At 49.1% G+C, this 14,333-nt stretch overlaps 1 protein-coding gene across 1 annotated transcript; it reads left to right on the top strand.

Annotated features, from left to right (window-relative positions):
- The first annotated feature begins 701 nt into the window (after positions 1-701).
- LOC143823704 (cyclin-dependent kinase inhibitor 1-like) lies at positions 702-11,622 on the top strand. Its single transcript, XM_077310258.1, has 3 exons — positions 702-811; positions 7,740-8,176; positions 9,401-11,622. Coding segments are annotated over exons 1-3 (507 nt in total). The 5' UTR covers positions 702-809; the 3' UTR covers positions 9,469-11,622.
- The last annotated feature ends 2,711 nt before the right edge of the window (positions 11,623-14,333 follow it).

The raw sequence follows: 14,333 nt of genomic DNA on the forward strand, positions 1-14,333 counted from the left end.
CTCAGGTTGTCAGATCCAGGTTGGGAAAAACCTGGATATTTGGGGCTGGAGCCTGGGGAGGACAGGGAACCCAGTGGGGTACAATGGCCCACCCCCCCACAGCATCCCATTTTCTCCAGCAGGGGAGCTGATCTCTGTAGTCTAGAGATGAATAGCCATTCCAGGGGGTCTGGGTTGGATTCCAGCCAGTGTGGCGTGGTGGTTAAAAGCCACGACCTCTCATCTGGCCAGTGATTCCCCACTCCTCCACATGAAGCCAGCTGGGTGACCTTTGGCTAGTCACAGTTCTCTCCAAACAGTTATCATACATCAGTTCTCTCAGAGCTCTCTCGGGGCATCTGTTGTGGGGAGGGGAAGGGAACGGTGCTTGTAAGCCGCTTCGGGTAGTGAAAAGCGGGGCATAAAAGCCAACACACCTCCTTCTAATCCTGGGGGGTTGCCCACCTTCAGTTAGTAAAAAGCGGGGTATAATTTTTTTTAAAAAGCTCAGCTATCCCTCGGCCTTTAGGGGTGCTCTCTCCGGAACTCCCAGCCACGCTCCAGCCCTGCCTCCCTCCCTTGACTGCCGCGCTTCTTCCCTCCGGATTCCCTTGGCAAAACTTTCCGATTTGGGGGGGGGGAGGAAGCCGGTCACGTTGCAGGGCCACGTGCCGGGGAAGCCCGGGGGGCGCGGCGGGCCGAGGGAAGCCGAGGGGGCGGGCGGCGGGCGGAGCTTCTCCGGCCGGGCGGAGGTTTTCCCGAGCGGAGTCGGGCGCGCGTCCCACTGCGGCGGGGGTGCGCTGGAGGCGGACGGCGGCTCGCCTTCTTCCATGTAAGTGATCCTCCCTCCCCTCTTTCCAGCGAACCTGGGAGTGCCGGAGGGTTGAACGCCGCTCCAGGGCTTACTCCCAAGTAGCTGCGTGGCCCCGCAGGAGGCCTTCCAAGGAAACAGAGGCAGGTGGGCGGCCGCGTGGGTCTGCACCGACAGGGCAACGTTGGAGTCCAGCAGCACCTTAAAGACACCCTCTCCCTCCCGCATCTCAGTTCTGGGTACGAGCGTTCGGGATCCTGGAGAAGTCTGCGTGCACACGACAGTTTACGCCCGGAATTAAACGGATGCTGCATTTCCCGTGCACTTTAGAAGAGTCCAGGAAACTGTACTCATTCTGCACACCTTGCATAATGCACTTTCGAAGTAGATTTTCCACTTTTAGTGCACTTTCGACGTAGACTTCCGTATGATGCGCAGGGAAATCTAGCTGCAAAAGCACATTGAAAGTGCATTAGCCAATGTGTGCAGGATGGGCCCTGGTTCGCGCAGGAAAATCCTGCAAAAGCGCACGAGAAGAAGTGCATTAACCGGGCGTGCGCGGAATGTTGACTTGGTCTGAAAAGATGCCTCCTCGAACTTCTTGGTGGTAAACACGCAACGGATCGGGCCTTCGGTTCCAACCCCTGCCTGTTTACTCACAGCCCCCTTTGGGCTCCGTGGGACTTCTTTCCCAAACCTGATATGTTTAGGATTGTGGTCGGAAGGGTTCGTCGCTTTAAAACGCGCCCGAATGGCCGCTGTTTCTAAGGGCGTCGTGTTTCTAGTGCTGGTCACCCTCTCCGGCAGTTACGGCGCCTCACGCTGCGACAACCCCTTCCGTGCAAAAGCGCATTACAAAATACAGAAGGAGAGGGGTCTTCGAGAGAGAGAGGTTCTTCAGCATTAAGGAGTCCAGGGATGGCCACTACTCGATCGGTATCACTGGCCTACTCTTCCAGGGGTACTGAATTTTATCAAGATCAAAGAGTAGAATTTTGTCTATTAAATAAGTGTTTTGTTTGTTTGTTTATTTGCTTAGTATTATTGCATTGTATTTTACTGAGGAGCAAAATAAGTTTAGGCCTGATCACAAAAGCGGCTATTGCATATACTTCCAGCTTCCCCCCCCCCCCTGCAAGTACCATTTTCCCTGGTAGTGTCAACATTTGCAAACTTTGAAAATGTTCAGTAAAAGGCAGCCAAATTAGACCTGCCTTGCTCTGTAGGACCTGACAACCTGGTTAAAAGAAATAGCATTGTGTGTGTTTGTGTTTATTTTATTTTTGTTAGTTACATCCCTCCTTTCTTTTGAACTTTCCATGTTCCTGTTGTCTCTTCACAACAACCTTGTAAGGTAGTTGGGCTGAGAAGAACATGCCTGAGGCTAGAACAGAGTATTGAGGTTAAGTGGCACCTTTAAGATCAACAAAGTCTAATTTTGGGTGTAAGCATTTGTGGGTGCACATACCCAGGCACTTAAAAGCTGATACCCAGAATTAAACTTTGTTGGTCTTAAAGGTGCCACTGGACTCAAACTTTGTCCTGCTGCTTCAAACCAACACAGCTACTCAACTGAGGATTAAGGCTACAGATCATGAGTAGGCATTTAAATCTAAAGCATGATATTGAGCATGTGTATAAAACATCTAGAATGTTCAGAGCACTTTGTATACATTATCTTCATGTTAATGTATGCACATTATCTTCATGCACAACAGTCCTGTAAGGCAGGCTAGTACTATGATCTCCATATTTTTATATGGAGAGGGGCTATGAGGATAGCAAAGACCAGCCAGGAAGGGACAGAGATCACTCGGAAAAATCATAGCAGAGGAGAAATTCCAGCCAGGGACTTTGTGATTCCCAGTTGAGTCTCAAGAATTATGTTGGTGTTTTTCAGCTTGCATTCAGGTTGGGACTATGAAGTATATCATAAGAATTGTGAACCTGTGTCTTTTGCAGGCCTGTGCTGCTATTGTGCATGAATAGATAACAAGGGTGCCACATCTGCTAAACTTTCAGTGTTGTTGTGTTTCAGAGAGTCCCCGCTTTGTTGAACCTGTGAGCATTTTTCAGAATTTGGAGCAAGAGTCCTGGGGACCACCCCAAAACATCTGCCCTTGGACAGGGGGACAAATCACAAAATAGTCAACCAGGCCAAGCATTCTCCTCTGACAAAAGGCAGACACTGCTGAATCCCTGAGGGCTGGCTCCCCGTCAAAGCAAAAAACATTTTCCCTCCGGGCTCTTCAGAAATGCCTCCTGCCCCAAGGGGGTGGGAATTCGATCTCTGCTTTGGGGAAGAGGCTCTGACTGGACTCAGTTTCCCAAAGGGGAGGATTGTCTGCCACAGGGACAGCTTGTAAGCCCACGGACTTTAGAAAGCCTGCCAGAGCCCAGGGATGGGATGGGATGGGATGTTGAGGTGATTTCCAAATTTGTCCCCCTTCCCATGAGTCCTAGTGAGTTCCTGGCTTGTCGCTATACCTAATTGTAAAGTGGCTGGCCCTAGAATGAAGATTCTGGACCTCTCTCAGACAAGAAAAATCTGACCTGGTTATAAAGAAAAAAGTGTGTGTGTGTGTGGGGGGGGGACACCAGCTTGATAAGGACTTGAGTTTTTCGTGGTAATTGTTATCCCCTCCTGACATATCTGGGGGGGGGGGGCACCACGTGATGGTGGTGATGCTTATAAAACTGATGTGTGGACTTTCACGTATTTCAAAATCCCCGGCTGAAACCCTATTGCTAACATTCTAAACTACTAGAAATTCTAAACTACTGCTGCAGCTCCTTAGAACAGTGGTCCCCAACCCCCGGTCCGGGGACCGGTCCCGGTCGGCGGCTCCTCCTCGTCCTTCTCCATGGCTGCTGCCTTGGGGGCTGCCCTGCCACTCTGCGGCTGGCTCACCTTTGATGCTCTCCAGTGGCCGCCGTGACTGGGGCTCCCCCTCGGCATGGCACTGCATAGCTGCTGCTGGCAGAAAGAAAGCGGAGCTGGGGCTCAGGCGGTGGCGGCGATGTGGCAAAAGACTAGCCCCCCTGGGCCTCAGTAAAATTGTTAAGCGTTGACCGGTCCCTGGTGATAAAAAGGTTGGGGACCACTGCCTTAGAATACCCAGACCAATTCTGCACATGTTGGATAATGCACTTTCAATGCACTTTAGAAGCAGATTATCCTGTTCTGCACAGGAAAATCCAGCTGCCAAAGCACACTGAAAGTGCATTATCCAACTTGTGCGGAATAGGCCCCAGTTTTCCAAATATTCCGTTGTGGGAATCAATGTTTTTCCTTACAGTCCTCTTTCAAAGTGTGGAGAGAGGCCTGAAGTGGTGGTGTTAGCTTTTGCAACAAAATGAAACAGGACTCCAGTGGTGTCTTAAGGACCTACAGGGCCCAGGGATAACTGATGTCCCTGGAAGGCCAGAAAACACAGAAGGAAGGTTCTGATGGGGTGATTCTTGGGGGGTTGGCAAATGCCATCTCTCCCTTTCCAGTCCTGCCAGCTGCAGAGGCATGATAAGGAGGACCTCAATGTTGTGGGAAGAAGACTTAGTCTGTTCCCCTAGGAGGCCATTCCTATGGAACCCTTAAGGATTTTTCTTCCTTGCAAGGCGCTGAGAATGCTCAGAACAAAGAGGGAAAGGTTCTAAACAGGCATTGCCGTCATGGACAGAACAGCCACTTGTGCGGCAGGAATGGTTGGGCTACAATTTCATGTAGGCTGCCTCGGGAGGAAGCTTCATTGAATTCCTGGGGGCTTCCTTGTGAGTAAACCCACCGAAGAGAGAGATGCACTGGGATTTACCCTCTTCTTTTGAAAAAAGAAATAAGGCGAGCATCAAAGAGCTCATGAACGGCCTCTTTGCTGGAGAACGGGCACCCTTGGAACTGGCTGGGGTGTCCTTATTGATGCAGCACATGAAGGTGCCAGGCTTTCGTGGGCCCTTGGTTGAACCTGCTTTGGCTTCGGGTAGCCTGGAAGGGAGCAACCCATCAGGCTGGGGCGGGAGAAGGGATACCAGGCGTCCCTGCAGCCGAGGAAAGTGTCGCCTTGGAAGGATTTGTTGCTGGCCCTTCCTGCAGCAAGGAGGAGGAGCTGAGCCAGCCGTTTGAATCACCCGCCCTTGGCAGGCGCCAGAGACTGCAGGCAGCGCGGGACCCGGCTCTGCTGGCGCGCAGCCTGGCGGGCAGAGGGGGAGGCGGCCTCAACGGGCTTCTTTCTGCAGCCTGGCCGGGCAGGGATTTTTCATGAGCCGTTGAAAGGCACAATCCTCAGTGTGGGGGAGGCTTTAGGAAACCAGGCAGCGCCTGTCCCTTGGCTTGCAGCGAAGGGAGACAATAGGGATACCAGCCTCCAGGTGGGACCTGGGGATCCTCTTGCATTGCAGCTCCTCTCCAGACTCGATTGCTTTTCCCTGGAGAAAATGGATGGCTTGGAAGGTGGACTCTGAGGCATCACAGCCCACTGAGGCTCCATCCTCAAATCTTCAGGCGTTTCCCAACCTGGATCTGGCAACTGCAGGAGAGAATGAGCATATCTGAGATAGGAAAGGTCCCTTTTGGTCCCATCCAATGACCCTGTGCTGTGTCAAGGGGGCTTTTTTCCCTATAGAATTCAGCTGTGGCAGTTTTCCCACTTGGGACAGGGGAAACCTGTTGGATTTCTGCCTGCCCTTTAGAGACAGTGGAGATGTTGGAATAGAAGGTGGAGAATTTCTGTCCATCCCTCCCCAATGCAGCACACACACACACACACACACACACACACCATTCTTCCTCCCAGGGCCATGCCTAACAGGGACCATGCGTGGCCCTTGATTTTCCTCCAGGCTTCTGCAGCTCAGGGCTTTTACGAGAAACCCACTCAAGCCACGAAACAATTTTAGCAAGGTTTGAAAACAAAATACCTGGCTTTGGGGGTAAGGTTTCCAGCTCTGGGTTGGGAAACACCTGCAGATTTGGGGCTGGAGCCTGAGCAGGGTGGTGTTAGGAAAGGTGAATAGGGTTACCAACCTCCAGGTGGTGGCTGGAGACGTTCTAGGATTAAAATTGGTCCCCAGGTGACCGTTTGTCTGGAGAAAATGACAGCCGTGGGAGGAGGCCTCATTGAAGTCCCACCCCTCCCTGACCTCACCTTCTTCAGGCTCCATCCCCAGAGTCTCCAGGTGTTTCCCAAACCCGAGCTGGCAGCTGTAGAGGGGAAGGAGCTCAGCTGTGTCCCAATGCCATAGAATCCTCTGTCCAAAGCAGCTAGTGGCTCCAGGGAAACTGAGCACTGTCATCCAGTATAATACTGGGAAATCTCCAGGCCCTGCCTGGATGTTGGCAACCCCAGAGCTGGATGTCTCCCACGGCACCAGGCAGAAAGGTTTTGCAGACGTTTGCTTTTCGTTTTCTTCCTGTGCAAAGGATTTCACAAAAGAATTTGACACGGTGCTCCCTCCTTCCAAAATGTTTCAAAGAAATTTCTCCAAGTTTTTCCAATGTAGAAACTCTTTATGTCTACTCTGGAAACGCAGCTCCTACAAAACGACCTGTCTTATGGGGGTTAGTGAAATACTTTTCCAGACGAGGCATTTGTCGCCCGAGATGTGTCACGTGAATATTTTGATGCAAGGCAGTCTAGTGTTTCAATTTGGCTTGCACCATAATCTTCCTGTTACACCTTTTGAATGAGAAACGCTTTGAAATGACATGAGAACAGAAAATGGTCACTTGCATGTAGGCTGTAGACCAGGCTTTCTCAACCAGGGTTTTGTGAAACCCTGGGGTTTCTTGAGGGCACTGGAAGGGTTTCCTGAATGAGTGAGAGTTGAGTTGTATATTTTTAAAATTTGTTGAATGTTTATCAGTGATATGACCATATATAGCAGGGGTAGTCAAACTGCGGCCCTCCAGATGTCCATGGACTACAATCCCCAGGAGCCCCCTGCCAGCGAATGCTGGCAGGGGGCTCCTGGGAATTGTAGTCCATGGACATCTGGAGGGCCGCAGTTTGACTACCCCTGATATATAGTCATGTTGACCTCCCCATGTAGCCACTGATGGGCCTGGAGAGGGTGCGAAGAGGAGGGGCCCCAGGTGGGCATGTACACAGCTATGCTTCCCAACCATATTTCGCACAATCGTGCCACTTCCGGGGTTTCTCGAAGCCTGAAAAGTGTTTCAGGGGTTTCTCAACAGTACGAAAGTTGAGAAAGGCTGCTGTAGACTCATACAACAGATTTCAAAGATAAGTTAATTGTTTTAATGCAGGTATTGTAATTTTGCCCAGAGGTAATATGCTGTAGTATACATCCTGGAAACACACTATTGAAGGATTGAGTGTTGCAAAGCTCAACGCCAGATCTAAATGATATGCTTATTTATTTAGTTAGTTTTGTTTAGCTACAAAATCTGAGCTTTCTGTTTTCCACTGTTATTTTTCCTCCCTCCCAGCAAGAATTAAGTTACATGTGCTAAGGTAACATAAGGTTACCTGTTTGCAGCTCTCTTTCAAGTACCAGGTCTGTTCCCCGTTTGGCTTGTAAAAAAAACAACAACAACTAAGGTGTTTATACTTCTGAACTCCATAAATACGTCAATCCTTTTCATGTTGTTATAAAACATGCAGTTAAAAGAAGTTACGCTTTGATAAGAAACTCTGTATTGCATAGATTTCTGTTTCTTCAAGATTTATGGCCTTTTTAAAAGGGCTTCAAATTGTTTGGAAGTTTTAAATCTCTGTTCACTGAGCACAATATTGTTTGTGCAGTTTCCTTTAGAACCGGGAATTTGTTTCCTTTTAATGGAAAAGGAAAGCTGAAAAATTCAAGGCAGGGAATAACAACATTCATCAAGACTGTGACACACACCCCCTCCCCAAGACTCCACTTTATACTGTTGTGTTTCTAATGTGCGGAATCCAATCAAGAGGATGCCTGAGTGTGTTTCTGTTCTCCTCAGGGAGTTACTGCTCTGTGCACTCGTAACTGAAAGGCAAAGAGGAGAGTGGATGGAGTCCGGATCCACGAAAGCAAGGTGTGCGCGGAGGACTCTCTTTGGCCCCGTGGACCCCGGTCAGTTGCAGCAGGACTTCCAGCGCATGCTGTATGCGAGCACGGAGAAAGCCAAGCAGAAATGGAACTTCGACTTCTTGCAAGAGGTGCCTGCGGAAGGCCTGCTGCAGTGGGAGGAGCTGCAGGAGCAGGAGGTCCCCGCCTTTTACCGCACTTGCGTGGTCGGGGGAGCTCGTAAACCACTGCAGCCCGTGAACCGGACAGTCGCCCAGGAGGTCCAAACGCATCATGCAGTGAAATTGATTGAGAAAGCCCGGTCTGGCAAGAAGACAGGAGGGAGAAAGGGCCAGGCGAGGAAGAAGCGGAGGCAGACGTCTTTGACCGGTATGTAAACGGTTGCTTTTGATCTAGCGTAGCAAAGAAAACAGAAACAAAATAGGCAGCCATGGGCAGGGGTCCCCAAACTTTTGGAACCTGTGGGCACCTTTAGATTCTAACACTGTGGCAGGCACAACCCCACAATAGCTGCCACGGGAACTAGAGCTGCACATGCACCCAGAGGAAGTTCAAATGCAGGGGGGAAGAGGGGTAGTTGGGGGGAAGACGGGGGGGGGGGACCAGGAGAGAGAATAAAACTGACATTTGTGGCAGCAGTTTAATCTGCACGGTTAATCAGGTCTCCAGTGGCCCATCAGAAGCTGTGCAGGGCAAGAGCCCCACCTGGTTGCACCCAAAAACACTTGGTATGTGACAGGTAAGATGCTGTGGGGAACTCCTGGGATATGTGTAGTATTAAGCAAACGGGTAAGAGCTTCTTGTAGCGCAGAGTGGTAAAGCAGCCAACATGCAGTCTGAAAGCTCTGCCCATAAGGCTGGGAGTTCAATCCCAGCAGCCGGCTCAAGGTTGACTCAGCCTTCCATCCTTCCGAGGTCGGTAAAATGAGTACCCAGCTTGCTGGGGGGTAAACGGTCATGACTGGGGAAGGCACTGACAAACCACCCCGTATTGAGTCTGCCCTGAAAACGCTGGAGGGCGTCACCCCAAGGGTCAGACATCACTCGGTGCTTGCACAGGGGATACCTTTATCTTTACCTTTAAGCAAACAGGTACAATCTGAAATTGCAAACTGGGTGTATTGTCTGCATTAGGCACAGGCACAACATAAGCATCATCACTCAGTAAAACGTACTAAATCCAGGCCAGGTGTCTTCTCTTTTACCTCCTATTTCCTGTCCTCCCAGAGCTATCCTAAGCAGAATGACACCCTTCTAGGCTCATTGTCTTCTCTGGGTTTAGAACAGTGTAGCTCAGGTAAGGCCGCACCATGTATCTTCCAGGAAGCACTTTTTCCAACTGTTGTTTACGAAGAACACTACAGTGTGGTCATATACAAAGCTATACTGTAGCAGCTTTTCTGCCACCCAGTGGAATGCACTAGATCAGAACCACCGGTTCTGGAAAATTGGGCCTTCCCCCCCCCCCCTGTTCTGAGCTAGTTTGGGGACAGTTCCACATTCCAGGCCTATTCTGTGGCCTTTATAAAGAAGACAAGTGGCAAAGCGTGCTGTTTGTGCCATTTCTTAACTGCGTACTTATTTTATCCGTAGATTATTACACCACAAAGAAGCAAGTCAGAATGGAAATGCAAACCCCTGAAAAGAAACTGACCTTCTAGAACGGAGTGTTGTGGGATGAGTCTGAACCCAGATATTAAATAAAATAAAGGATCAGCGTACTGCGGTTGTGTATTCAAACCCAGAGCAACATGCTCACGAAAGCAGATATGGAAATGTCGAGAACCTCCACAACCCCTCACAGGGAGGTTAAACAAACTGGGCACTCCTTTTTCTGAGGGACGTTCCCTTTTTTTAAAAAAAACTGGCAAACAAACAAGAAACTGGCTAACGGTAGCCACGGCAGCATCGCAAAGGATATTGCTTAACAGAAAACAGTTACCATGAAGGTAAACGTGCAAAATACTGTGCGTGAACGCCTTGTAAACGCCATTATATGGTTCTGCGAGGTGTATGTTTATTTTTTGAACTGATACAAAGTATTGACTTTGCAGTTTCGGCATGATGCCTGGGAACAGGAGAGGAAGAGCGGGGCCAGCCTTCCGGGCCCTTCCGCTCAATTACAAATATGACCCTTCTTAAAAATTGCTTGCTCAGCTATCAAAACAGCTGAGCTTGCACTGAGAACAAGGGGAGGCCATGTGCAGGTCAAGTCCCCTCAGCTAAGAATCTGCTAACTAGTTCTCCATCCAGAAGGGGTTTCCCCCGACTCTTACCTCAGTTTAAGGGCCCCGAACTTGTGAATGGTTCCACCAGACCGCAGGCTGATGTGGGCTTGGCCACTAGCTTTTTCCATTCCAGCTGGATTCCAGCTGGCCTCTCAGAGATCGAACTGTGACACAGAGAATGATCAGGTGTTTCTGTTCTTGTTGACATCTATGTGTGGCCTGTGTAAATAGTTACCAGGGTAAGAGAGCTCTGGGACAGGTAGTGAATCATGGTCATGAAGGACGTCAGGAGCCATTTATAACAAGCTTTTCTGGCGGTTACGCTGCCTAGTAACACCATTGTGGTGCTGTCAGTGCTTGAGAAGGCGCTGGACTTCAAAACCTTCACCATGCCGATACACTAAATTTATCCTATTGATAATTTCGAACTAAATGTTCAGGGCTGTTGGTAATGTCCGTAGGATAAAATGTAATGTTCCGAGACATGACGGATTACATCTGTCAGTTAAAAAATATCTGTACTGCAATGACGTTTTGGATGTCCGGAATTTACATTCATAAAATGGACGTGAGTTTTGGCTCGGCCAGGCGCTTGATATGGCCTCTGTTCTCTGGTCCAGGGCAAGCAACCCAAATCCTTTACACCTGCTGGGCTGGATTGGGCCACAAGCTATGTTAAGTCATATTGACTAGGTCAAGGGTTGAGACTGCATCTTAAGACTCTTCCCCACCACTCCAAGAAGTAAGAACATAATACCTATCTGAAAAATACTTAAGCATGAATGGTAGCCACACTGTTCAAGCTCTTCTAAAGCTATGGCAGAGAGCCAATGGCACTAGGAATAAACCATAGTCACTGTGCTCCATAACTAAACCACCGATACTTCTGACCACCCTGGTCAAACGCCAAATCTACACGTCTTTGTAGCCTGCAGCCAAAGTTCTGATAGCAACATGGAGACTGAAAGTGTATCATCTTCAGGCATTTCCATGCAAACATGTGGCCCATCTGTGACTGTGGGGAAGAACTTGGCCGCACCCTGCTACGTGCCTGGCTCCTGTCTTTTGTCAACCTAGAAACTAAGTCTGCATTCTGCTAAAGCCCCAAGCTTCAACTGAGGCAGGTCTGATGCAACTGTTTTGACTCTGTGTCACCTGCCGGACAGCCAAGGAGTTTAAAGAAAGACTTTACCATATTGCACCTTCAAAACTGCTTTGTTGAGGCTTGCTTATTTAGTTGCCGTAGGGTCCTGCCTAACTCACCTACTTCTAGCGTTTCGATGTGTTTGGTTTTGCTTCTTTGTTAATGGATAGGTGAAATTATTCTTTTATCAGTTTGTGTCCATTTTTCCTCCATCCTGTTCATCTGTCTAATAGTTCATTTGGGTCAGCGCAGTCTATGCTGATGTCCAGAACGGTCTTTATTGCATTCAAATCAAGTATTGGGGGGGGGGGGGGATTTGTTTCTCGTCTCAATATGTTTTTCTGTAAATCAGCCTCAGGAGTGTTTAATATGTCACTTGGTTGTACACGGTGCACGTTTGCAGTGGTGTTACCAATAAAATCTGGTTTGTACATACAGTTTTCCTTCTTTGTACTGAGATTGGGTTATTGTCTGATTTGCATTTATTTATTTTGCATGGATCCGTGCTTTGGCTCTTCACCCTGCTTCATTTCTGCCCCATGTCTTCTAGCAGCTGCCTGCTGAGCATTCCGTTATTCGTGTCTCACCTCTGTCCGAAACTACTGGTACACTGGCGTTTCCATGCTTTGTCTGGAAACTGGGTTTGTTCCCCATCAGCAGCAACTGCCAGTGGTTCATAGTATACCAAGCTGAATGGCCGTTGCAAACAAAATCTGTGGTTTGCATTGGTCTCTGCAATTTTATCCTCACAACAGCCCTGTGAGGTAGATCAGGATGAGAGAGAGTGACCGGCCCAAGGTCCCCTAGCAAGCGTCCTTGGCAGAGTGGGGATTCAGGTCTAGCTGTTCCTGGTGTGAGTTTGATACTCTAGCCTCTACAACATATTGGTGTAGTGCAGGGGTAGCCAAATTGTGGCTCTCCAGATGTCCGTGGACTACAGTTACCATGAGGCTTTGGAGGTTAGACTCTGTGGCCCTGTGCCCCACTGATGCCCCTGACCTCCCCAGGCCCCATCCCCTCATCTCCAGGAGTTCCTTAACATAGATCTGACAACCTTTCCCCTCTATCCCCTGCCAGTGCCCAGGAAGGACCTAGCAACCCCAGGAATTAGTGAAAGATGGGTTGAGTCCAGGGAGAACACATGGCTTCTGAGCCACAATGATGAATGAATTGGGACTTGACTTCTATAATTAGCAACACTCCCCTTCACAGAAGAAGCATGGATGGGCTTCTGGATTCTTCTCCAGCAGGTGAACAGGACACTCGGGTGTCCCAGAATGCCCTGGGCTAACTTAGACAGGAAGGACATTGCAGCCATCTTTGGAGGACATCGACTTGGCCACGGTTGCACATAATTTGGTGGCATTCCTGCTGGAGTGCTCAAACACGCTTGGGGAGGGGGGTAGATTGTGAAGATGGTTTGGAAACTTCGGACAGTAAAGCAGCATCACTGGCTCTGCCAAGTATGTCCTTTGAAGTCCTTCATGGGCTGATTATGGGAGTACCTAAAGGACCTGTATCAACCTGCCTGGACTTCAAGATCCAAGAATGGGGCCTGGGGAATCGATTGTGCATCTTAGAGCATGTGCCAGAAGGTTTGCAGGGAGTTCCTGGATGGGACGAATCAACATGAGAGGTGGGTGGGTGTGTGGAATGGGAGTGTTTGAAAACCGACAAATTCATTTTAAAAGGGAAGCGTTTAAAACTGGAGAGCCAAACACCGTGAAACTAAGGCATTCGTTTTATAGGGTATGGAAAAAATGGCCTCTTAATACATTTTCACAACCCTCTCCCTCCCACCCCAGCAATTATGGCTACGCCCGTGGAAAACTAGAAGAAGAGTTGGATTTTATATCCCACTTTCCTTTACCCCAAGGAACCACAAAGCGGTTTACCATTGCTTTCCCTTCCTCTCTCCACAACAGATGCCCTGTTGAGGTAGGTGGAGCTGAGAGAGCTCTTGACAGAACTGCTCTGAGAGAACTGTGACTGGCCCAGTGAGCTGGCTGCATGTGGAAGACCCAGTTCTCCAGATTAGAGTCTGCCACTCTTAACCACTACACCATGCTGGCTCAGATTACTTTCAAGATTACAGAAGAGGAGGAACAGGACTTCCTCTTATATGTTTGGTGGTCTCATCCAACAGGGCATTTATGATTCTATTTTTCCCAGACAGTCTGAGAATGGGGGTCTCCTTCACCGGATGCAGCTCTTGCTTGCTGGAGCAGAACATCCCCAAAGCTGGCTTTCCTTTTTCCATTATTTTATTTTCCTTTTCACTTTTCAAAACAGGTAAATGCCTTCGGGAAGTAATAATTTAAACAGGCTGGCAGGAACATGTTGGTGAACGTTTAAGAAACTCACTAGCCTGATTTTGTCAAACCTCAGAAGCCAAGAAGGGTTGGCCCCAGCTGGCTTTTAGATGGGACTCCACCAAGAAAATCCAGGCCTGCTGAGGAAGGCCATGGCAAACCACCTCTCAACATCTCTTGCCTGGAAAACCCTGCAGGGTTGCCCTAAATTGGTTAAGATTTGACAGCACATTCCATCCCAACTAGCAGACAACCCAGATTGTTGCTTTTGGAAGTGTAACCGTAACAACTGGTGCTTTTCTTTCATTTCCTCAATAAAAACCTGACCCAGTTTTGGTGTAAATATAACAAGAGTGCTCACTTTGAGCATGTTCTACCGGGTTTTCAACTAAGTGAGAAAAGAGCTACATAGCCAGCCGGGTGTCGTGGTTAAGAGCAGAGGACTCTAATCTGGAGAACTGGGTTTGATTCCCCACTCCTCCATTTGCAGCCAGCTGGGAGACCTTGGGCTAGTCACAGTTCTCTCAGAGCTGTTCTTGCAGAGCAGTTTCCTCAGAGGTCTGTAAGCTCCACCTACCTCACAGGGTGTCTGTTGTCGGGAGAGGAAGGGAAAGGTGTTTGTAAGCCGTTTTGGAAGTTGTTTGGGCAAGGGAGAGTGGGGTATTAAAAAAACAGCTCTTATTCTTCTTTCCCTTTTAGGTGAACCAGCCAGAAGGCTGAAAACATTCACTTGGCCCTCAGAAAGAGTGGCAGCCCCTGTTGACCTCCTTTTGTCTGACTTCAGCTGAGTTCTAGCTCCCCCCCCCCCATTGTCTTCCTGGTAAACAGTTCAGACATCCGCC

This window comes from Paroedura picta, chromosome 14, assembly GCF_049243985.1.
Source record: "Paroedura picta isolate Pp20150507F chromosome 14, Ppicta_v3.0, whole genome shotgun sequence".
NCBI classification, from domain to species: Eukaryota; Metazoa; Chordata; class Lepidosauria; order Squamata; family Gekkonidae; genus Paroedura; species Paroedura picta.